Source organism: Rhamphochromis longiceps, linkage group LG23, assembly GCF_057381845.1.
Source record: "Rhamphochromis longiceps isolate RC_006_pf linkage group LG23, R_longiceps_female_GT1.1, whole genome shotgun sequence".
Taxonomy (NCBI): Eukaryota; Metazoa; Chordata; class Actinopteri; order Cichliformes; family Cichlidae; genus Rhamphochromis; species Rhamphochromis longiceps.
The window spans coordinates 40,883,537-40,905,135 of NC_140578.1; the positions used below are offsets into that span (position 1 = coordinate 40,883,537).

At 41.9% G+C, this 21,599-nt stretch overlaps 3 protein-coding genes across 8 annotated transcripts; 2 read left to right on the forward strand and 1 right to left on the reverse strand.

Moving 5' to 3' along the window:
- The first annotated feature begins 52 nt into the window (after nucleotides 1–52).
- prkag3a (protein kinase, AMP-activated, gamma 3a non-catalytic subunit) lies at nucleotides 53–7,311 on the forward strand. Of its 5 annotated transcripts, none has more exons than XM_085397434.1 (13): nucleotides 2,045–2,577; nucleotides 2,681–2,720; nucleotides 2,921–3,021; nucleotides 3,140–3,221; nucleotides 3,308–3,366; nucleotides 3,684–3,729; nucleotides 3,833–3,887; nucleotides 3,971–4,097; nucleotides 4,187–4,352; nucleotides 5,584–5,621; nucleotides 5,732–5,878; nucleotides 5,966–6,158; nucleotides 6,279–7,311. In XM_085397434.1, the coding sequence occupies exons 1-12, from the start codon at nucleotides 2,560–2,562 to the stop codon at nucleotides 6,080–6,082; spliced, it is 996 nt and encodes a 331-aa protein (XP_085253560.1). In that variant the 5' UTR covers nucleotides 2,045–2,559; the 3' UTR covers nucleotides 6,083–6,158; nucleotides 6,279–7,311. The 5 variants fall into 5 exon arrangements, with proteins under 5 accessions (XP_085253561.1, XP_085253562.1, XP_085253560.1 ...); XM_085397431.1 differs by having other exon boundaries at nucleotides 2,047–2,577; nucleotides 3,684–3,744; XM_085397433.1 differs by having other exon boundaries at nucleotides 2,047–2,577; nucleotides 3,684–3,744; nucleotides 5,966–6,154.
- A 114-nt stretch (nucleotides 7,312–7,425) lies between these two features.
- retreg2 (reticulophagy regulator family member 2) lies at nucleotides 7,426–17,398 on the forward strand. Its single transcript, XM_085397428.1, has 9 exons — nucleotides 7,426–7,771; nucleotides 8,209–8,312; nucleotides 8,911–8,941; nucleotides 9,299–9,428; nucleotides 11,836–11,920; nucleotides 12,030–12,167; nucleotides 12,458–12,546; nucleotides 13,066–13,201; nucleotides 14,556–17,398. Exons 1-9 carry the CDS (start codon nucleotides 7,518–7,520, stop codon nucleotides 15,320–15,322), a joined length of 1,734 nt encoding a protein of 577 aa, XP_085253554.1. The 5' UTR covers nucleotides 7,426–7,517; the 3' UTR covers nucleotides 15,323–17,398.
- Nucleotides 17,399–17,503: 105 nt separating this feature from the next.
- On the reverse strand, nucleotides 17,504–21,541 carry mdh1b (malate dehydrogenase 1B, NAD (soluble)). 2 transcript variants are annotated; one of them, XM_085397430.1, is made up of 10 exons: nucleotides 21,345–21,541; nucleotides 21,143–21,255; nucleotides 20,927–21,061; nucleotides 20,700–20,842; nucleotides 20,450–20,540; nucleotides 20,033–20,375; nucleotides 19,792–19,933; nucleotides 19,288–19,460; nucleotides 19,037–19,176; nucleotides 17,504–18,916 (listed from the first exon to the last, which is right to left on the reverse strand). In XM_085397430.1, the coding sequence occupies exons 1-10, from the start codon at nucleotides 21,364–21,366 to the stop codon at nucleotides 18,878–18,880; spliced, it is 1,341 nt and encodes a 446-aa protein (XP_085253556.1). In that variant the 5' UTR covers nucleotides 21,367–21,541; the 3' UTR covers nucleotides 17,504–18,877. The 2 variants fall into 2 exon arrangements, with proteins under 2 accessions (XP_085253556.1, XP_085253555.1); XM_085397429.1 differs by having other exon boundaries at nucleotides 20,450–20,618; nucleotides 21,345–21,540.
- Between the last annotated feature and the right edge of the window lie 58 nt (nucleotides 21,542–21,599).

Sequence of the window (21,599 nt, forward strand, 5' to 3'; positions counted from 1 at the left end):
ACTACTCCGCCTAGGCTGCACTGTCTAGCGCAGATCCACTGAGCGCTCAACACAGACAGCATAGTCAGAAGGAAGAGCGCAGGGCAAGCTAGCGAGACAGAAGTTAAGCTCTACTTGCAACAGGCAAATTGAACGTCATTCAGATCTGGCGTTTGGAATTATTTTGGTTTTCATGTGATGTATGACCCTGAAGGTAAGCGAGTCATAGACTAAAGTAAAACAGTATGTTGGATGTGCCATGCAATGCTCAATTACATTGGTGTGAACTAGTGTGTTAGCGCAGTTAGCTCGTTAACGTGTTGGCCGTCTAGCCCCATGCACGGAGTGATCGGCGGTAGCTCGTTAACGGAGATTTGCCGTGTTGTGGCGTTAAGGTCATTTCAACGAGATTAACCTGAAAGCACTAGTGGGAACACAACGAATATGACTGCACATTTACGCCGACATCATCCTAGTGCAAAGACAAAAACAACAAGCATGCTACTAACTTTAGCCGAGTCATTTAGACAGCTGTTAGCACATGATTCTCCTTATGCTGCTGAGAATATAGCCCAGAAGAAGCGGATAGTATAGCTTTTATTTTGGAAAGAGCCATTTCTCTGTAATAAACTCTCTTTTCCAAAGATGAGTGATTCCTCAATCAGATACAGGGCTTGCAATATCGCTAGCCCGACGTCCTGGAGCTAGCGATTTTTTTCAGTCGGGCTACCAAAATCTATCTCTTCCCTGCCCGTCGGGCTATTGTAGGAAAAATATATGTCAATGCTTTTGCATTCTTTCAGAAATGTAGCTGAGTAATTATGTCATTGGCATCGGTGAGCCACTGTCAATATGTGACATATTGAAGTCGCGTTTGAATTTGCGCTTGTTTTTTTGCTTTCACTTTGCAATCGTGCGAACTGTGTATAGAGAGCGACAGCACTGATCTGTGAGTGATGATAATTTGTGTACCAATTCCTCTGACATCGTCTTATTAATCGTTAGCTTACTATGCAAACATGACAAGTGAAATCTCCCGCAGCTTACACATGTGAGAGGTTGATCGCGCAGAGAATCGCTGAGCTTATGTGAGTGAGCGTGTAAAAGCATTTCAGTTCTGCTGAGCCAAATAAGACAGGTCAGGGTGAAGAAGTGACAGCCAAAGAAAAGCTTACCACAAAACGGAGAAGTTATGACAAATCAGACTATAAGGCAAAAAGAAAGTGCAGCTTTATGGTTTCATGGACAAAAGAATTTCTGTGGCTGCGATATGATGAGCTAAATAACCAGGGCTGCACATAAGTGGTCCGCAGGTGCGCATTCGCTGTCAAAATAAAAAACACGCACAAGGGTTAGGGTTAAATTTAAAAACTGTACTTTTGAGTTAAAATATATATTTATAATTTTAATAAATGACAAATTAAAAATGCATGAACATTTTTTTGTATCGAAAAAATATCGAACCGTGACACCAAAGTATCGAACCGAACCGAACCGTGAATTTTGTGTATCGTTGCACCCCTAGTATTAAATGGTATTTTGGGGTAATTCCCAAAGAGCTCTTACCTGAAATGTCTTGGCAGGGGGTGCAGTGTATCCTTAAAAATTTGAGGAAACTTGACAAGTGAAGGGGAACAAATTTGATTTTTCAATTATTTATTTATTTTTTGTTCAACTCATCCTCAGTATTTATGGAGGAGGTCAGGAAAGAGGTATAACAGTTAGTATCTATAGCCATGTGCAGAACACTCTGTCATGGTTTGGGGCTGCATTACAGCCAGTGGTGTTGGATATGTGGTGAAAATTGATGGAACATATTTTAATCCACCGTGCAATACCATCTGAAAAGTGTCTGATTGGCAGTGGGTTCATTTATCACAAACACACTGCCAATGCAGTAAAAGCGTACCTGGGTAGGAAAACACACGGATAAATTCGCCTACCTAGACCTCGGACCTCAACATTATTGAAGCAGCGTGGGATCATGTTGACAGAGAACAGAAGAAAAGGCAGAAACAATCAAAGAAGAGTTTTGAATGTCCTTCAAGAATCCTGGTGAATTATTCCTGAACACTACATAAAGACATGACAAGAACGCTGCCTAAGAGAGTTCAGACTGAATAAACGGTAGTCTAATACTGACCAAATATTGACTTTCGAGCTTCTTAGAATTGTACAAACTATTTTTGCCTTATATTCTGTATTTCCATATATATATATAAGTATGTTTGTATATCACACTTTCCTGGCAAAATATGAAGAAATGAGGGTTTATGGGATTGCACTAAGTGATCCCATAACAGTTGAAAAGCTATTCCATGTTTTTAAGGGCCAGGATAAACGTTTTGGATGAGCATTTTTACAGAGGGGGAAAACAGATGTCTGGTTTTGGTTGAATATGGGATGTCCCTCCCCCCTGACTCTATGCCAAGCTTCTCTTACCCCTCCCCTACACTCCTGGCTTGACACATACCATTTGAGAACTCCTAATATAGACCCAGCTGCTTTGTAGAAAAGGCTAACAAACGGTCTCAGTTTCCTGCTTTGAAAACCACTTTTTCATGGACACAAGACAGAGTCATGGAGCCTCGTTCACAGGTGAAATGTATATGATTGGGGGTGTCTGGGAGGTTGATACTATTTTTGAAACCAAGGAAATGAGTAGCCATGGGGATTTTGTTGACAGTGATATATGTTATAGGTGTCATTCCCAGAAAAGAAGCAGGAAATACAGAGTCAAGGTACAATGCCTGGCAGTTGTCTGGGTTTGGATCTGTGCATGGAAATGTGCATATGTGTATTTGCATTTGTTGGCTTTGTGCTGTTAGCACTTTCCTTCGTTTTATAGCTGTGTGTGTGCACGCATGAATATGTCCTCGTCTATAACTGCTGAACCCTGTTCAAACAGTGTGTTGTGACCAGCTGGTGTATTTTCTCCTAGAGGCTGATGCCACAGTCTACATGAAATTCATGAAAAGTCACCGCTGTTATGATGCCATTCCAACCAGCTGTAAACTGGTCATATTTGATACCACACTACAAGTGAGCCTGAAGCTTTTCCATGAGCTGTTGCACATCTAGACTTTCATATTGAATTGTCACAGAGTAGTGTTATTTACCTGTAAAACATCACTGACTGAAAAATCTTTAACCCCAAAAGGTGAAAAAAGCCTTTTATGCACTGGTGGCAAATGGCTTGAGGGCTGCACCACTATGGGACAGCAAGCTGCAGAGATTTGTGGGTAAGATGACGGATTAATGGGACAGATATGGTAGACTGGGCTCACTCACTGGTAATAATGGGAATGTGAATCCTCCTCTGCCACAGGTATGCTGACTATTACAGATTTCATCAACATCCTTCACTGCTATTACAAGTCCCCCATGGTGAGCACTAAATTCCCACAGTTTGAAGCCACTCAGGTTGGACGCCCCTACTGTAGAGTTAAACAAAGGACTCGGGGCTACAATCAGCCCAGGAAAAACTCCAATCTGGCCCACTGGACGTTTTAGAAACATGTGAAAGAGGGCATACATTTCTGACTTTTAACTTTCGTAAATTTTACAACTTGTCCTACGGATAAAGACCTCCCGCACAGCCATTCATACTACACCCATGTGACAGATAAACTATTAAATGACAGAAAAGTTCCTATTTTCTTGCTAGCAACTATAAAAATGCCTGTCGTCTTTGTTTTTTTAAGGTTCAGATGTATGAGCTTGAGAGCCACAAGATAGAAACATGGAGAGGTGATTCCCTTCGAAGTAAATATGCAAGCAGGAATGAATGGCATCATCTGTGCCCAGAGGTCTATGAAATTCATCTGAGCCGTTTTTCTCCTCTTCTGTTTAGATGTTTATTTGCAGTATTCCAATAACTTCCTCATTAGTATCTCTCCAGAGGCCAGGTGAGTGGACACAACACTCTGAGGCACCTCTGTTTCAAATTCCAGTTGGCAGGCATTCCTCTTCTTATCTCTTCTCCATCCAGCCTCTTCGAAGCCATCTATTCCTTACTCAGATACAAAATCCACAGGCTGCCCGTAATCGATCCAGAGTCTGGGAATGTCCTGCACATTCTGACCCACAAAAGAATCCTCAAGTTCCTCCATATATTTGTGAGCAAAAGCTTTAGTTATGATGTTTTTTGTAGCCTTGAGTACCATGATACTTTGTTTTTCAAATATGGGTGTTTGGATTTTTTTAGGGGAAAAAACCTCCCAAGCCTGCATTCACAAAGAGGCCGATCCAGGAACTTGGGATAGGAACTTTCAGGAACATCGCCACTGTCCAGCAAACTGCATCGCTTTATGATGCCCTCTCTATATTTGTGGAGAGGCGGGTGTCTGCGCTGCCAGTGGTGGATGAACAAGGTACATTATACTCAGCTGTCGCTGTCACCATGTATATATTCTACAAAACCACAAGAGTAGCTCTGCACGATTCACTGGTCACAATAATGCTTATCTGCCTTATATTGAGATGGTGCCGTTGTCATTACCACTGCTGCCTCACAGCCAGAAGGTCTTAGGTTTGAAGTGAGCAGTCAGCCAGAGGCATTTCTGTTTGGAGTTTGCATGCTTTCCCTGTGCTTCCCACAATCCAAAGATAGATTGATGCTTCTGATTGCCTGCCCCTTGTAAACAATAGCTTGAACAGCAGATGGGTAAGTCCTGAGGGACATCCACTGTATATGATGTCATACCGTGAAGAAAAACCTACTGGAAAGAATAATTTACGCCAGTCTGAAGCCTGAGCTTTTGGCTCACAGTGATCACTTGTATATACACTTATCAAGGCTGACTGTGTGTTGGACCCAAATGAAGGACTTGGAAACTACGTTTACTCTAAGAAACAGCTTTACTGCAGAACTTAAACTGAGTACAAAATAATCCAGATCAAAACCAACCACTACAAACCTTCAAGGAAGTGTGCAAGGGAGGACACAATGACCAGCAGGAAACCGAGGACTTAAATACTCACCAGGTAATTAGGAAGATGGGGAAACACCAGGGAAGACAGCCGCAACAAATCAGGATAACAAAGCAGGGGAATTAAAACAATATGAAGCACACAAAACACTATCAAAATAAACGCGGGCACACACAGAGAGACCCATAGGAACTTGACAAAGAGACAGAAGATAAACAAACATGGAGATAAGGTAGAAGGAACAAAATGGAAATACAAAAGAGGAAATCAGAAAGCCAGGGAGACGGAACACAGAGTGACAAGGCAGACCCAGGGACATGCCGGAGGAACAGGAAGGGAGCACAAAGCACGATAACAAAACATTGCGTAACCTAGAAGAACAAGAAGATAAACAGAGACTAAACAGATGGTATAATAATTTCCAAAGGAAAATATTGACTATACCAATATCCAAAACAGCTCGATTAAAACATAAGTGATCCTCACCAAGAACACAAAGCCCTGGATCCAAGACCCAGGGACCATGACACCCCCCTCATTTGACACTTTGGCCATGCTTTAATGTGTATCCACCACTGAAACAGTGTACACATGACAGAAAAAAACTATAACAATAAAGACTGTTAGACTTGTAACCCGGTTATTACATTGTCAAACTATTTGTTTTCCCAGGCAAAGTGGTGGCACTCTACTCAAGATTTGATGTCATTGTAAGTACAAATCTAACGTGACTATATTTATCACTCCACTTATTTTCCTTAAATATCAAAGCACTGTTCACACACACACTTTCCTAGATACCGTTTTTGATCCATTGCAGAACCTAGCAGCCCAGAAGACCTACAACAATCTGGACATGACGATGCAGGAGGCTGTTGAAAAGCGGATATGTTGCGTTGAGGGAGTTATTAAGTGCTATCCATATGAAACCTTGGAAACCATTATAGACCGTATAGTTAAAGCTGAGGTAGACTTTTTTCAGCCTCTTTAAGATTTATCGTGAAATTATGAGGTCAAAGGATAATAAAAGAAAAGTCCTTTGTGCTTATCCCAGGTCCATCGGCTGGTCCTGGTGGACAGGGCTGATGTGGTGAAAGGCATCATCTCTCTGTCTGACCTGCTGCAGGCAATGGTCTTAACCCCTGCAGGTATTGATGCCCTCTTGTCCTAGCACCAGGGGAAAGAGGGCCCCCCTCCCCTCCTTTAGCACCTGTGTAGGCTTGAGTCTTGGCAGTGCACCCAGGCAGGTTGGCTCATGACCCTCTTTTGTGTTTGTGCTGTTTGACTGATGCTTTGTTTCATTTTCTACATACTCCCAAGATCAATTCTAAGTAGTGTGATTACAAATGTTCTTTTTTGTTTTACAGAAATTGGCATGTGACTGAAATGAGCCCTCATACCAGGAAGAAATAATCCCCAACTCTACTGCTGTTTATATGCTTTCTGGACCCTAATGCCTCAATGCATCTGCACAGCTCCACAACACAAAGCAGCATTTGATCAGTAAATGTTTACTGATTTTGATAACATTTCTCAATTAAATTTGTATTTAAGCTTGTTGTGTTGTCTTTTCAGTGCCTCGCCTCTAAAAGAAACCCTCAAGTATTTGGCCTTCAATTTATCTCACAGATTTTCAGTGGCAAGTCACTCCAGTTTTTGATACTTGAAAAAGCTCTGATAACTTTGTATATCCATCTCCTGCTTTGTGAGCATCAAAAGCTCTTTTTCCTCAAGTCTAATTTCCTTTGGGTTTTTTCTTAATGAAATTTTAAATCTGTTTAATCTTTATAAGCGTTGCTATTTAAAAAAGAATTCTGTCATGTGCAAATACAAATAATCTGTTTTCTAAAAACAACTAATATGAAACGAAAATAAGCACGTGCGTGAGGAAATCTTGATAAAAAAAACGTTAAATTTAATAGTTTAAAATTGTATAAAATGTTGCATAACAATCAGTATCTCTAACCACGGGGTGGTACTCTTTGGCTTTCTTTAACCCCGTCTTCTCTACACAGTAAACAAGGAAACACGTGACTCTATTTTTTCTGTTGACGGGCCGTATGATCCGTCCGCCCATCTGTGTACCCGTCTTTGCGACGGACTGGGATCGGAAGAGGAGTTACCTTCAAAATAAAATACACTCGCAGGTCACAGTCTGCACCCACACACACACACATACACAAAACATAATCAAGTGTTTGTGCAATTGTTATAGGAAATGGAAATGCATCTGTATAACTTCAGGTATAAGTTGGCGTTTATTTATGTATTTTTTTTATTTATTTTTGCAGTTTTGCATTTTTCTATTCCGTTTAGTTAAATTTAGCTATCAGAGTTTCACGGCACGTTTCAGTATCACCTTTATTTTAGTCATTTTATTATTATTAGAATATCTTATGGCGGTCTTCTCGGAAGCAAGGTCAATTTTTCTTTTAACATAAACTAACATAAACAGAAAGACGCGACTGTACTCGCTGCTCTTTATCAACCCACTTTATTTTGAAAGTTTTAACCGGAAGCTTTATCGTTTTCACTCTGCCCTGCTTGACCCTCATCTTTCCATATACCCCGTGATCTCCAAAACAACATAACAAAGTGGGGGAAACATGGCGAGCGGAGAGGAGGCCAGAAGACGCCCCTCGGTTACCTCCTCTTCGGTCGGCCTGGAGGCCCTGTTCCCTGCGGGGACGTCGGAGCAGGCGTGCGGGGACGGAAACCCGGAGCTCGTTCGCCTGCGGGAGCGTCTTCAGGGTTGGCTATCGCAGTATGAACTCCTGCTGCTGTGGGTGCAGAGGCTGCTGGTCTGGGAGAGGCCGCTGTACAGCATCTTTGTCGCCCTGACACTGAACACATTATTCTGGTAAACGTCGAGTCTGCGTTTAATCACGCTTGTCTCTCACACTGATAAGGCTGCTTTGGAGTGCATTGTTAGCTATCTGGCTAACGTCAGCGAGGGTATTACGAGTGAATGTCAAGATAAGTTAGCTAATCCCACGTCTTTAGCCTAATGCTAACGAAGGTTGCAAGCCAGTTTAAACTTCCTTTTCGGCACGGCATATGTTCCCTGCTAACTATAAGGAATTATATTATATAGATAAAGGTTATTTTGAGGTGTCACACCTGTTAATACCGCAATTCAAGAGAAGACGTAAAGATGAGTGGCTCAGGCCTGGTTGACCAGCTGTCAGTTTGCTATCTGATTACTTTCCCTTGGCTCATATTCAACCACAGCAATAGGGCTTTAATAGATTCCCCGTATTTGAATTTATATACATGAGTGTGTTTGTGTTTCTGCAGGATCTTGTCCTCCACCTCCCTGCGGCCTCTGTTTCTGATAAGCGTGTCCCTGCTGGGGCTCATGCTGCTGGAGAGATGGAAGCCCAAGTTACCCATCATTACTGGTAAGGTCTCAAAGTAATCACAATGATGCCTTCCTCTAATAGTTCGCGTAATGTTGTCTGTCAGGTATTGCTGACAAAGCTAAAATTCTATTCAAGTTGAAGTTGTTCCTCCACTCACACACATCGTGTGATTTCTGGTATTATTTTAACTGAGTAGTCAAACATCCACAAAATATGTTACAAGGCTGAAAAAATTCTGTTAATATTCAATGTGAGAATCATTAAAATCTGAAAAAGTTGTGATGCTGTTTGAAAGTGCAAACCAAACCTGCATGCAGTGATTTGCAAATCTGCCCAATTTTATTCACAATAGAATGTAGAAACATGTTTAGGAAAAATATGAGCTCCTTTTGAGTTTGATGGCAGCGACGCGTCTCACAACTGTTGGGACAGGGGAAGGAAAAGGCTTTAAAAGGAAGCGGTCCTTAAAAAGAAACAGCTGGAGGAACTTTTTGCAACTCGCTGCATTCGGTTTATATTTTACACAGCGGCCCAACTTTTTGTGGAACTGGGGTTGCAGGAGAAAAAAAAGATGTTTCGACAGATTCTTTGCTAATTGTGGGTTGTTTTTTGTTTGTTTTTTGTGTCTCTTCTACAGTTCAACATGTAGACGCTCATCCTGCACAAAGGTTTGTAGTGTAATAAGTTGATTTTGTTTTCTTAAGCAGTGATTTTTCCTGTGTTAATGTAGTGTAAAAGTCATCCATTAAAGTCTGTCCATGTAGGATGTTATGACCCGTTTGTCACACAACACTCTGTGATTATAATTAATTTCAGGCTCCCTGCCTCATTTAGTGTGTTGTGTTTGTGTTCACTTGTGTGCATCTGTCTCCCTCCATCATCATTACGCAAACATGAAATCCTAACCTGCACCTTTGCTAACATAAGTACAGCCTGAACTGCTTCAAATACAGATCTGTGTCCGTCACAGGTGTTGAATTTTTTTTTCTTCCCGTGTGTGCGTGTGTGTTCTTGTTTGATCATAGTGAGACAATGAGCGCGGAGCAGCGTCTGCTCAGCATCCCCGAGCTCAGCCACCACCTGGCTGAGAGTTATCTGACCTGTTGCATGTATCTGCAGGAGATGCTGCAGTACAAACGACAGAACCATGGCAAGGTACGGTGCTTTGGTGTGACCATGGAAACGCATATGCACACATGTTATTGGGGTGAATCTCTAATAGTCCAAGTATATATGTTTATGCGATTGTTGTCAGGTTGTGTTTTTTTTCTTTCTTTCTTTCTTTCTTTCTTTCTTTCTTCTTAAGAAAAAAGCCAATTCTTCTAGCCATCTTTCCAGCTCTGTATTTTTATTCTCAGACTTTAACAGACGAGCTTTGCATGATTATTTACAAAGTTCAGAATAGTACTTGTATAATGTATTACAGTGGGACTTAGTTCTTAGTTCCTCTCAGTTTGTGCACTGAAACTTTACTTACTTTAGAGCCACCCACCCTTCAAGCCAACTTTCTGACTGAAAACCCTGAACTGAAAAAATCTCTGAACAATAGGTGCGTGGGGCCCTCTGAGAGCTGTATCCCTGAGATGACCTTGTCAGGGATATCCGCTCAGTATCTGAGTGATTAGTGGAGTCTGAAGCTCAATGGGACTACTTGTATATATGCTGGCCTCATTACTTGAAGGATTGAGATTCATATTCAGGTTTAAGATGAACTAAGCTAAGACTGTCAATAAGGAGAGGCAAATTTAGCGTAGTCATGAGAAGTGCTGGGGTTGTTACACAACAAAAGTAATGTATTAGGAATTGCTTATTACTTTTAGTAATGCAGCATATTACTTAATTATTCCTCAAAGAAAGTAATTCATTACACTACTCATTATTTTAACTTTCTTGTTACTCCATAAAACGCCCCTAAACACACACTCATAATCAGCAACTTACAATGTAAAGGTGAGGATACAGTTCATCACATCAGCCCAGATCCCTGTCCGAATAAGGAAACACACACAATCTTTATATTTTAGTTTTTATGTGTAAACACAAAGCCAACAACACAAAGAAAAGTTGAAAACCAGCCCAAAGAGACTTTTAAGCAACTGCCACAATGATTCCGCTGTAGAAATGTGTCCAGATGCAAGCCTGACTGCTGCCTTTGTTACCTGATGAAGTTCAGGTTTTAGCTGCTGGGCTGAGGTCTGCATATACTCAGCTATAACGTCCCTCTGGGTTCTTGGCTAGCTTTGTGTTAACATGCTGTATGTGCAGGTCTTGCAAAGAGACAATGTTGCATTAGCAGCATAATGCAATTGTTTCTGTCCTGGAGACAGTTCCCACTTCACTATCATGTTCTTGTGCTTTTGTACATTAAAAATAAAAGTAATGTCCACATCTCCACTCCTCCCCTTCACCGTTTTCCTCTCGCTAAATGAGTCTGATTGTAGTGCAAGACTACAGCAAGAAAAAAAACGAACACATGACTTGGACATTGGACTTTGGGAATCTCAAACAAGTAATGTAGGCTTAACAACACATTAAACAACTCCTTAAATGTCCTTTTAAAGTGTTTTCGATCATATGACAGAATTAGAATATGTCTGAAAGTGCACCTTGGTTACTTTTTGGAAAACTCACAATGGCGGACTTCCAAGGTAAATCTAGTCACATTTACACATTACTTTCAACACGGCACAATTCTTAAAGAATGCCATTGTGTCAGTTAATAGACACGCACGAGATTAGACTGTGATTGTTCTCCCTTCTTGAGCAAGTTGCTCAACTAACTGAAAAACTGGATCCTTTTGGAGAAATAACTGAAAAAGCTTCCAGTTTCTTTCTCATCATTCTACTCTGCCCAAACCTGTCTCGTAGAATCAGTCCTTTGTGGTAAACAGATTTTTTTCCCCCCTGCAGTGAACATGACATCTCCAATATTAGGCTTTGGCCACATTTCACCCAGAACTTTACATGTTTTGATAACAGAGCTCAGATAACAGAGAGATGTGTCTAATGAAAATGAGACCGTTACCCTGTGGTGAAGTTAGTCTGTTGCTTCCAGCTGTTTGCAGAAGTCTTTCTCTTTACTTTTGAGTTGTAGGTATTTGCACACGTGGCACAAAGTCGATAACCTCATTAATTACAGTGAATTATCTTCAGTCGTTACAACTTAATATCCATCATAAAGACTGAATTGTAAATAGGATTGTGGGCGTTGTGTGAGGCGAGTGAAGTGACACACACAGCCAGTGTTTTTGAGCTGCACTGTAATAATCACCTGATTCCTTTGCACAGCTTTACTAGTGTTTGGATGCATTTCCATAAGTACATGTCGGATGCAGGACCTTTTAATCATGGGTTTAAAAAAATAAAACTCATGAGTAGTGCTGTTATTCCTTTCAGCGGTGTTTTGGGGGAAAAGTCAACTATATAAATAGCATCACACTAACCGATTGGTAATGCTAGTGATATAAACTATCCCACTTTTAGAAACGGCTATAGTAAAGTGTTCTCTATGACATAAATACAGCACACACTGAAGATATCTCTCGCTTTCTCTTTTTTCCAGTTCTGTGTGATGATGTGCAGTGGCTGTTTTGTTCTGGCTGTGGTTGGACATTACGTACCAGGAATCATGATCTCCTATATTATAGGTGAGCCATAACAGAGGGTGTCTGGCAGTGAGTAATAATAGGAGTCAGTGCAGTAATTAAAACGACAACAACAAAAAAACCCATGTTCATTCTCCACGCTGCTTTTCAGCGCTGAGCGTTCTGTTGTGGCCGCTGGTGGTGTACCATGAGCTGATCCAGAGGATGTACACCGGTCTGGAACCGATCCTGATGAAACTGGACTACAGCATGAAGGGAGACACGGAGCACCGCAAACACGATAAGAGGAGTGAGTGAGAGAGCCACTTTCAGCCGCAACGTGCTTTCAAGTGAAGTCGGCGTCGTTGCGCAAGAATCGATGTAGCTCACCTTTCTTTGTCCTCTCAGCGATACCCAACATCAGGGGCTCTGCACACACAAACAAAAGGAGCCATTGTAAAGCCGCAGTTTCCCTTGGTTACTTGATTCTCATATTGCTGTCTTTGAATCACTTCCTTTAGTGGTTTGTTGTTGTTGTTGTGGTGGTGTCCTTCATGGCATGTTGAAAACACGTGTTTGTGTGTGGGGGGTTTTAAACAGAGATAAAGAAGGAGGTAGAGGAGGGGGACGAGCCCAGAGCTGAAACGGAGAGCGAGAGCGAGGAGGAGCTGTCCTGCTTTGCTCCAACGGTAAGGACCCACACCTGCAACACAACCCACAATGCACAGAGAGTACGTATATGCAAGGGTGCCGCTTTAAAGTGTAAGACTAGCAGAGGAAGCTGCAGCAGCAGCACAGTGTGCTGAAGTCAGCACCGACCTTTATGAATGTGGTGACGTGTTGATGGGAATGGAGCTCTGCGCTGTGCCAAATGACCTGAAGGATTATCTTTCCAGTACAACTGCATTCCATTTGCGCAACAGCAGAAAGTACACGGTTCAGTTCAGTAACTGACAGTGTCATGTCAGGTATTCAGTCGCTATGCTGTGAATGAACACTTGCAGGGCATGGTGCAAACGTAATAAAATAAACAAACTAGTATAATCTGGATTACTTCTACGAGCTATGAAGGTTATAGTCCTTGTAATAAATTCAAACTTGTTGCATGTGGAGTAACCAGAGGAGTCTGGTTATACTTATCTTTTTCAGGTTTTGAAATATGGAAAATAATGCGTCATTATTTTATTTATTTTGTTTTCTTTGGTCAGGTGGATGTGAAAACTACGGCTCTGGCTATGGCCATCACAGACTCTGAGCTGTCAGATGAAGAGGCATCCATCTTGGAGAGTGGAGGCTTCTCGGTGTCCAGAGCCACCACTCCTCAACTCACCGACGTCTCTGAAGGTAGTTGTCATGTGTCAATGTTGAACTTTGATTAAAGCTTGTTTAAAAAAATATATATACATTTTTTTATGATCCAAGTTGACAGCACGACACAGCTGCTACATCCATGATCTGAATCTCCCGTTCCCCTGCATCCCAAAGGTGCTCTGTTGGTTTGATATCCGGTGACTGTGGAGGCCGTTTGAGTTCAGTGAACTGTCATGTTCAAGAACTGAGTCTGATATGATTTCAACTTTGTGGCATGGCGAGTTATCGTGCTGGAAATGGCCATCAGAAGACGGGTACAGTGTCGTCACACAGCGATGGACATTGTCAGCAGCAGTACTCACATGTGGATGTGGTGTTTAAATGATGATCAGTTGATACTAAGGGGCACAAAGCGTGCTAATAAAATATTATCGTTACACCACCATCTTTGACCTGAACCACTGATAAAAGGCATGTGGGATCTATGCTTTCACATGAACTATGACCCCACCATTCTATTTGTGGCACTAGAAATCAAAACTCATTTGACTAGGGAACATTTTTCTAATCTTCTATATCAGTCAACCTGCCGAGGCACCTGACGAGGTCTTCTGCTGCTGTATCCCATCTGCTTCAAGGCTAAACATGTTTGCTTTCAGAGATGCACTTCTGCATATCTTAGTTGTAACGAGAGGTCATTTGAGTTACTGTTGCCTCCTTATCAGCTCAAAGGAATCTGTCCTCAAGTTTCTTTTTTCACTCAGAACTGCCGCTCACTGGATTTTTTTTTTTTCATTTTCAGCCCACTCTCTGATTGTTTGGGAAAATCCCAGTAAATCAACCGTTTCTGAAATAGACCAGCCCGTCTGGCACCAACAGCCATGTTCAAAGTCACTTAAATCACCTTCTTTCCCCATTCTGCTCAGTTTGAACTCTAGGAGGTTGTCTTGGTCATGTCTGTACGCTTAAATTCATTGAGTTGATACTGTTGGACAGGCTGATTAGATAATTAGGTCAACAAGCAGTTGAAGAGGTCTATATAAGAAATAAATTTGGATAGTGAGTGTGTGCAGAGGTGTGTGTGCTGCTCTGTGCAATGTCATTCACCAGTATCAAATTTTTAGAGATGCAGACCAACAGAATTAGCGAAATAAAACAACAAAACTCTCTCTTGGCCAGACCGAGTGTCTTTCCTTTGCTCTTTTCAAAGAAAGTATGACAGTATGTGGGCGAGTGTTCCTTTTGGATTGTCGTGCTTCTGTGCATCAGATTGTTATCATAAGGGCAATGTCACCTCATCCTCTCATCGTTAAGATATCACTGTGAAAATTAAATGTGCACGACTTGCATTTATTTATGGTTTTATACTGTCTCTTGCCTACTGCAGATTTGGACCAGCAGAGTTTACAAAGTGACCCAGAGGAGTCGTACCTGCGGGATCTCCCTGAGTTCCCCTCAGTGGAGGAGTTCCCCTCCATTGAGCAAAGTCTGCTTCACTTTCCTCTGCGAGGTTCAGGCCAGGCAGAGGGAGCCCAGGCTGACACTCAGTCCGAAGGGGAACCATTGAGCCCCGCCAGCCTCCTTATCCAGCACCTAGCATCCCCCCTCCATTTTGTGAACACACATTTCAACGGACACGGTCGACCACCTGGGGGCGAAGAGGGCGCGGTGCCTGTGGCGGGCGTGGATGGGGGAGGAGAGAAGACAGAGCCTGCAGTCACCCAGGGTGCACAACGTTCCTTGGAGGCCCTGAGCGAGGAGATAGTGAGCACTGCCATCTCCACTGTCGTGCAGAACACTCTGTCAGCCCTGCTGCGTTCCAGCGAGGCCAGCGAGGAGCCCTCTCTGGCTGAGTTTCTTCCCAGCGAAACCCCACCGGGCGCTCTGGAGACACCTGCCGACACCACTGCTAACACTACAGTTACCACGGCAGAGGAGCTCGGTCCTGACGAGGAACCAGATGAGGCGATCACAACGGAAAGTGGCACCGGCGAGGAGTTCCCCGACGACACACTAGTTCCGACCGAGGAAGAGGACTTTGAGCTTTTGGACCAAAGTGAACTGGATGAGGAGTTGGACATCAGCCCTGAAGGACAGGTGGCGGGAGAAACTCCAGACACACCTCCATCCCCTCAGCATCAACCACAGTCATAGCTGCCCTGCTGCGCCCCTCCCCCAATGTTTTGCTTTTATTTGTATGTTAAAACAACATTATATTCATGCATACAGCTATACAAAACCCATTTATCAATGAGTTTGGAGTTAAAGGGTGTTGGTCAGTGATTGTGTGGCAGATGGTTGAGATACTCGGTGCGTTCTGCTTTTATAGCCTCACGTCAGAAGAGTCTGTTAAAGTCTTGGGAGTCGTGTCTACACCAGGACCATCATTAGCTTCTATCGGGCAGCGTTCATAATTACACAGCTTTACTTTACAATTAAATGCACCATTTCATATTGCATTTATAGTAAAGAGGTTTTGTGTTATGCTGAGTGCTCCCCTGACAGGAGTGTATTCAATGAAAAGCAGGTTTGTGGCTTTAATTAAAAGTTTAGAAACTTTTTTTTTTTTCTTTTAAGAACCCGTTTGATTTCAGTCTCTTTAGTACAACAGTGATGCCTTTATTTTGTACCACGGCTAAAAGCATCCACCTTGTTTTTTCATTCAGAGGCAGATGTCTATCTATATAGGTGGCGTTAGGAAGAGTTGGAATGTTGGATTAACTGTTAATATATGCTATAAATTATTTAATTTAATGGGCAGTCGATGAAACTTTATAACTAAAGCAGAGGGGGAATTTAAGAGTCTATTTTATCCCTTTGGTTATCCATATAAAGATTGTATGTAAATGTTTTAACGACAACACCAGGTTTGAATCGTAGTTGCACATTCCCACAGTTAGACGAGTAAAACGACACCAATCCGCGTCCACACCTTTAGGGTTCAAAGTTAGAAATTCCCATTCAGTCGTTGCTGGTTTTTTCACTCGTTGCCTGAAAACGGATTCTCTGACTTCATTGGATGTTGACAGCTAGTAGATCTTTACCCACATGCGAGTTCTTTAACGTGACACGATAAGAGAAGTGTTCCCAAGTTTCCTCTGTGTGATCAATGCCTCATTTTTATTTACATTTGTAAGTAGGATTTAATTTCATACATCCACGTGTAATTGAATTTGTTATTTATCTACAGACCTGTTAGATATGCCCGTGTACTGTTTGTACAGTGATTACTGGGATCTGTATATTTACCAAATAACCTCCTTTGTGCCATGACAAGTTCATGCATGCCATGCATCACGCATGTATTTAACATCAATATTTGAGGTTGATTTTTCAGTTTTACTAGAGCAGAATTTTTTTCTGTTCTTGTAGGGAATAATACTGTCATTCTGCGTCATGTACCTGGGCCAATGTTTGGGATCTGTATTCAAAAACAAGATGGGGGGAAAAAAAAAAAAAAAGATCATCAACAAGAAATTTAGCACCTTGTTCAACTGTATGGAAAAGCCGATTTTGCTCTTGTGAACCACTCAGCATCCAAGTCTCAGGGTTGGGTTGTACAAAGTGAACATACCATTGCGCAAAATGTGTCTGTTTCCCCCAACTTGTCGTAGTGCACTGCATTTGTACTAACCTTCTCCTCTTTTTCAGTCAGCGCCTCCTTGTGCATAGTGTAGAAATGCAAAAAGTGTACATTCTGCATGTAAAAACGGCACCCTGTTCAAGTTCTCCTTGTCGGCTGACAAAGTACTGCACAATTTGTGAAGAAGAAAAAAAAAATCAGTTTGAATGTTTCAGGTTTAAAGAGTGCATTAAATTCAGCTTGTTTAATATTTCATTATCAGTGAGGAGAGTAAACGTTTTGATGTGTCCTTACTTTTAAAAGGCCAACCATCTGTACGTGGAGATGGACGGTGAGCGGTGACGTCGGCTTTAGAGAACGATATTAACTGACTAGTTTGTGTACGGTAGTACTGTGATTTATGTTTAAAATCCTGCTTAAACGTTTAAAAAAAAAAAAAAAAAGTAACTTACTGAACTGTAAAAATTTAAAAAAAGGAATATATTTTCTAATTTCTCCTTTTTCCATAAAGTACTCAGTTTGATCTTTTATGTCTAAAAATATAACCTCTGGACGTGTTTCACAAAGCGGGACGGGTTTAATGTGATCAGACTGTGATATAAAACTGCAACTGCACATGTGAAAATAAAAGAACAAACTGAAACAAACTTAATATGTTGCAATGACACGTATCTGGATTACTACCTTTAATCATTAACTGGTCTTCAAATTCTGTTTTTAAGAGTGTCTGTTACAGTATTGTGCAAACATAAATGGAAATGCAGTATATAACAAGCTTGAACGTCAATATTTGGTATGACCACCTTTATTCTTCTGCACATGCTGAACTCTCTTAGACAGCTTTCTTGTTATTTCTTTAGTCTTCAGGAATAGTTCTCCAATGGAGGACATTCAAAGCACTTCCATTTGTCACCAAGATGATCCCATCCTGCTTCAGTAATGTTGACGTCATGGCTCTGGGGAGGCCGATCCAAGTTTGGGATCATTGTCACGCTGAAAAATGAAGCTGTTTTCGCTAATCGGATACTTTCCAGATGGTATTGCATGGTGGAACAAAATCTCATGATAGTTTTCTGCGTTCATAATTCCAAAATTTCTAACAAGCTTTCAAACACCACTGGCCGAAATGCAGCCCAAACCATGACAGAACCTCCGCTGTGTTTTACAGATAAGTGTAAACACTCATTCTGACCTCAAGTATACTGTATATTATTGATCATTTTTACCATAATTCCACATTTGGATTCATCACTCTATCAGACCTGTTGCCACTGATTTTCAGTCCAGTTCTTGTGTAATGTGGCATACCTCATCCTTTCCCCCTGTTTCTCATTATTAAGAATGGCTTAATGAGGCCGGCCTTCCACTGAGACATTTCTGATGAGGCTTCAGTGAACAGTAGATGTTTTGGACTGAAGAGCCAGATGTATTTCTGCAGGTCATTGCTTGATTTTTCCTATTTCTTAAGGTTATGGTACTGTTCATCGCCTGTAGATATTTGTTATGCCTGTCACTTCTTCCTTTTGTCATTCACTTATCGAGTTTCCTCAAATATTTGAAAGAAATTTTACATTTTCCTCAAGTTATGCCATGTTTTTGGCTAATATTCCTTTGGGAATCACATTGTTGGTGCAAAAATACTAGTGCTGAAGAAACTCTGGCCCCTTTGGGGAAATAAATAATACACACATATATATTTTATAAAGAAATTTGGGTTGGCTCAAGACTTTTGCACAGTACTGTATATATGCAAGAGCTTGCTTTATGATTACAGGAGAATCATATTCATATTAAACAACATAGTCAAAGCATATGTAAAAGGAGTTGCTTGAAGCCAAAGGTCTGGTTTCAGACTGCTCTGAATTCACTTACTGTTGTGCCACGATGATGTAAGCTTTACACAGATTTCCCTATTTGGTGGTCAAAGTGGGCGGGGCTTACTAGCTAACTGATTTGCCAGAATATTTGAAGAAAATGAGCTAAAACAGCTTGTTTCAGAGAGAAAAACCAAGGGCCAGGATAATGTAAACATGGATTTAAAAAAAACATTTGAATGATGAAAAGTCCCGTGATAAAAATATAAAATATAGACGTGGAAATGAGCATGCTTGCTTTAAACAACAGCTTTATTCAGTTGTGCCGCTGTCTGATCCAAATTGCTTTTCCTGAGAAAGAAAAGATAGTATTAATACATTTTTCTTAAATTACCTAAATTATGTCAAAATGTTAGCAACATTTCAAGCAACGAGAATGCGCTACATCTAATATTATTGGTTTAACTTTACCTGCTGCAGTTCACTTGCTGAGAGCTCAAGCCTGTACTTGAGCTCATTTTCAACAGTCAACTCAGACACTACTGACCATTTGCCATCTGTGAAGGTTAATGGAACTGAGAAGACAATGCCATCAGGGAGACTGTAATGCCCTAAAATAACCCCAAAACAATCACATTTTGAAACAAGCTAGATCACACTGAATCAGAGACTCTGAATCGCATTTAAAAATCATTCTGTCACACTGAAAACCAATTCTCAACCTGGGCAAGCTACACCCGAAGACAGAACATCTGGATCACTAGCACCATTCCAAGCTTTCAAGACAGTGAGGATCCCATTGGCAGCTGATGTGGCGGCTGCTTGGCCTGTCTTTGAAGTCACAGCTAGACGCCGCCTGCGTACCAAGTGCTGAAAGTCTGTTTCCAACCATTTCCTGAAAAGGAGAAGAAGATTATCTTGTGTGCCAACACAGGATGGGGTTTTTTCCCATCAGAGCAGGCAGCTTTCTGGACAGATGTATTGTGCAATCAATATTTGCACAGACTGAAATCATGCCAGTGGCTGGCCAGTGTCAGACTTTATCATATTATATTTGTTTACCCTGCCAAAGCCCCAGCTGGGTTGAGCTTACCAATGCGGTAAATCTAGGGCACCAGGAAATAACCACCTTCATGACTCCAGACTCACTTCACAAGGAGTCTGGAGAATTAAAAGTGCACTGAAAAAATACAAATTAAGGTCTTTATGTTTCCGTGGTAACAGACCTGTCAGGAAAAATGCTTAGAAGTGGCTGGGAAAAGAAAGCTGGTCCTGTGATTGGCCCATTATGGTTGAAAACTTTTGCCCTCTGCAGGTCAATGTAGAAAGTACCGCTGATATTTCCCCACACTATTACATCTGTAATATCTGCAGAAGGAGAAGACATAAGAATTGATTCGTCTTTTATTTCAGGGGCTGGTGCTAAAATGCAACATGAACATGAGTCAACCAATTCACACGAGATACCTGACGGCCTCATTCTCATCTTCTTCCCAAGTACAGCCTTGGCTTCGTTTTCCAGTTGAGCTGCAGCAGCGATAAACTGGTGGCTGTCGATGGAGCGTGCACTGTCCACAAGAAGCGAGCACCTCAGGTTGAGAAACGAGTCGCCGGACACGATCACCTTCACCGTCTCCTTGGCTGTTGCATCGATCAGTTGCCCGTATTCTTTGTAGCGCTCTGAGATCACCTTTACCTTCTTCTTCTTTACTTCCTCACCCTCATTTTCTCCATCGTGCCCACCGTCATCTAGAAGGAGGATGACATCCGCCTTCCTGAAGGCTCGCTCCAGATCTGTGCCAGTAGTCACCTGTAAATAAATTTAATGACATGGTTTTGCTTTCCTCTCGATGTGACCAAACAAATAAGTAAGTCTTAGTGCACCTGGTGGAGCATGCTGATTGCCAGCTCCTCGATCTCCAACCTCAGGCTCTGTAACTGCTCCTCGTTTCCCTCCAGGTCCAGCAAGCGGAGGCTGATTGCAGAAACGTTGGGAAACACCTCGGGGGAGAGCAGACTGGGGATCAGGACTTGGCATGTTGGGTTGAGAGCACTATAAAGACACGCTAAAGTCCTTAAAAGTTTCCTAAAAGAGGAAATAGAGTTTTCTCTTTAGCTTTTACAACAGACCCACCCAGTTATCCAAACATGAAGTGGTTGAATAAGACTGGCGCGATGCTGCTCTTCTTTGATGAGATTCATTTTGGCCTCCAGATTCTCTGCTGCAACACTCAGCATCACATTTGTGGTCATGTCTGACGTGATGCCGTAGTAATCCTACACAACCATTGTTCAATTGATGACATTTCCAGTTTTAAAAGTTTACGTTATTGTAGCTGAGAAAATCAATTTTTTGCTTACCTGGCAGTGCTCTAGGAAGTCATTGAAGCCCCCCAAGAGCATCCCTTTGCCCCCTTGCTCCACTAGTTCCCTCCAAACCAAAGGGGAGCCCTCATGTTTCCAGTTATTTTTTTCACACGTGGCCCCCAGCCATTCCTGCCCAGAGAGAGGTCATGCTGAGGTGACAATACGTCCTTAAATTTATATGCCTAAAACGATCGCCTGAAAATATGATACCTTCCATTCATCTGGGAGGATGGAGATCTTATGGATCTTGAAGTCTGGCAAACACTGCTGGAGGGTGTCTGCTAAAAGCTCTGCTTTGGCATAATAAGGGCAGTCTGTTTTTCCTGTTCGAGGTAAAATTGCACAAATTAATGCACGTGTATGTACCGGAAATACTGGCAAATATTAGATTAAAATGAAATTAAAGCTCTACCGGCGAGTACAAATTTTGCCATGCTGTGCGTCTAGGTGAAAAAGGTTTGTTGCTAGGAGACGGATGGACGGCGTTGCACTTATTTGAGTCCGTGTATGGCAAACCCCAGAATACCAAAGCCACTTTTTGTTACTCCTTTGTCCTTAGAGATCACCACAGCGGGTTGAGTTTTACTTTGGATTACCTTCCCGATGCAAGTCCTAAGGGATTTGTGTCTTCAGATGGAATCGGACCAGCGACCTTTTGCTTGTCAAA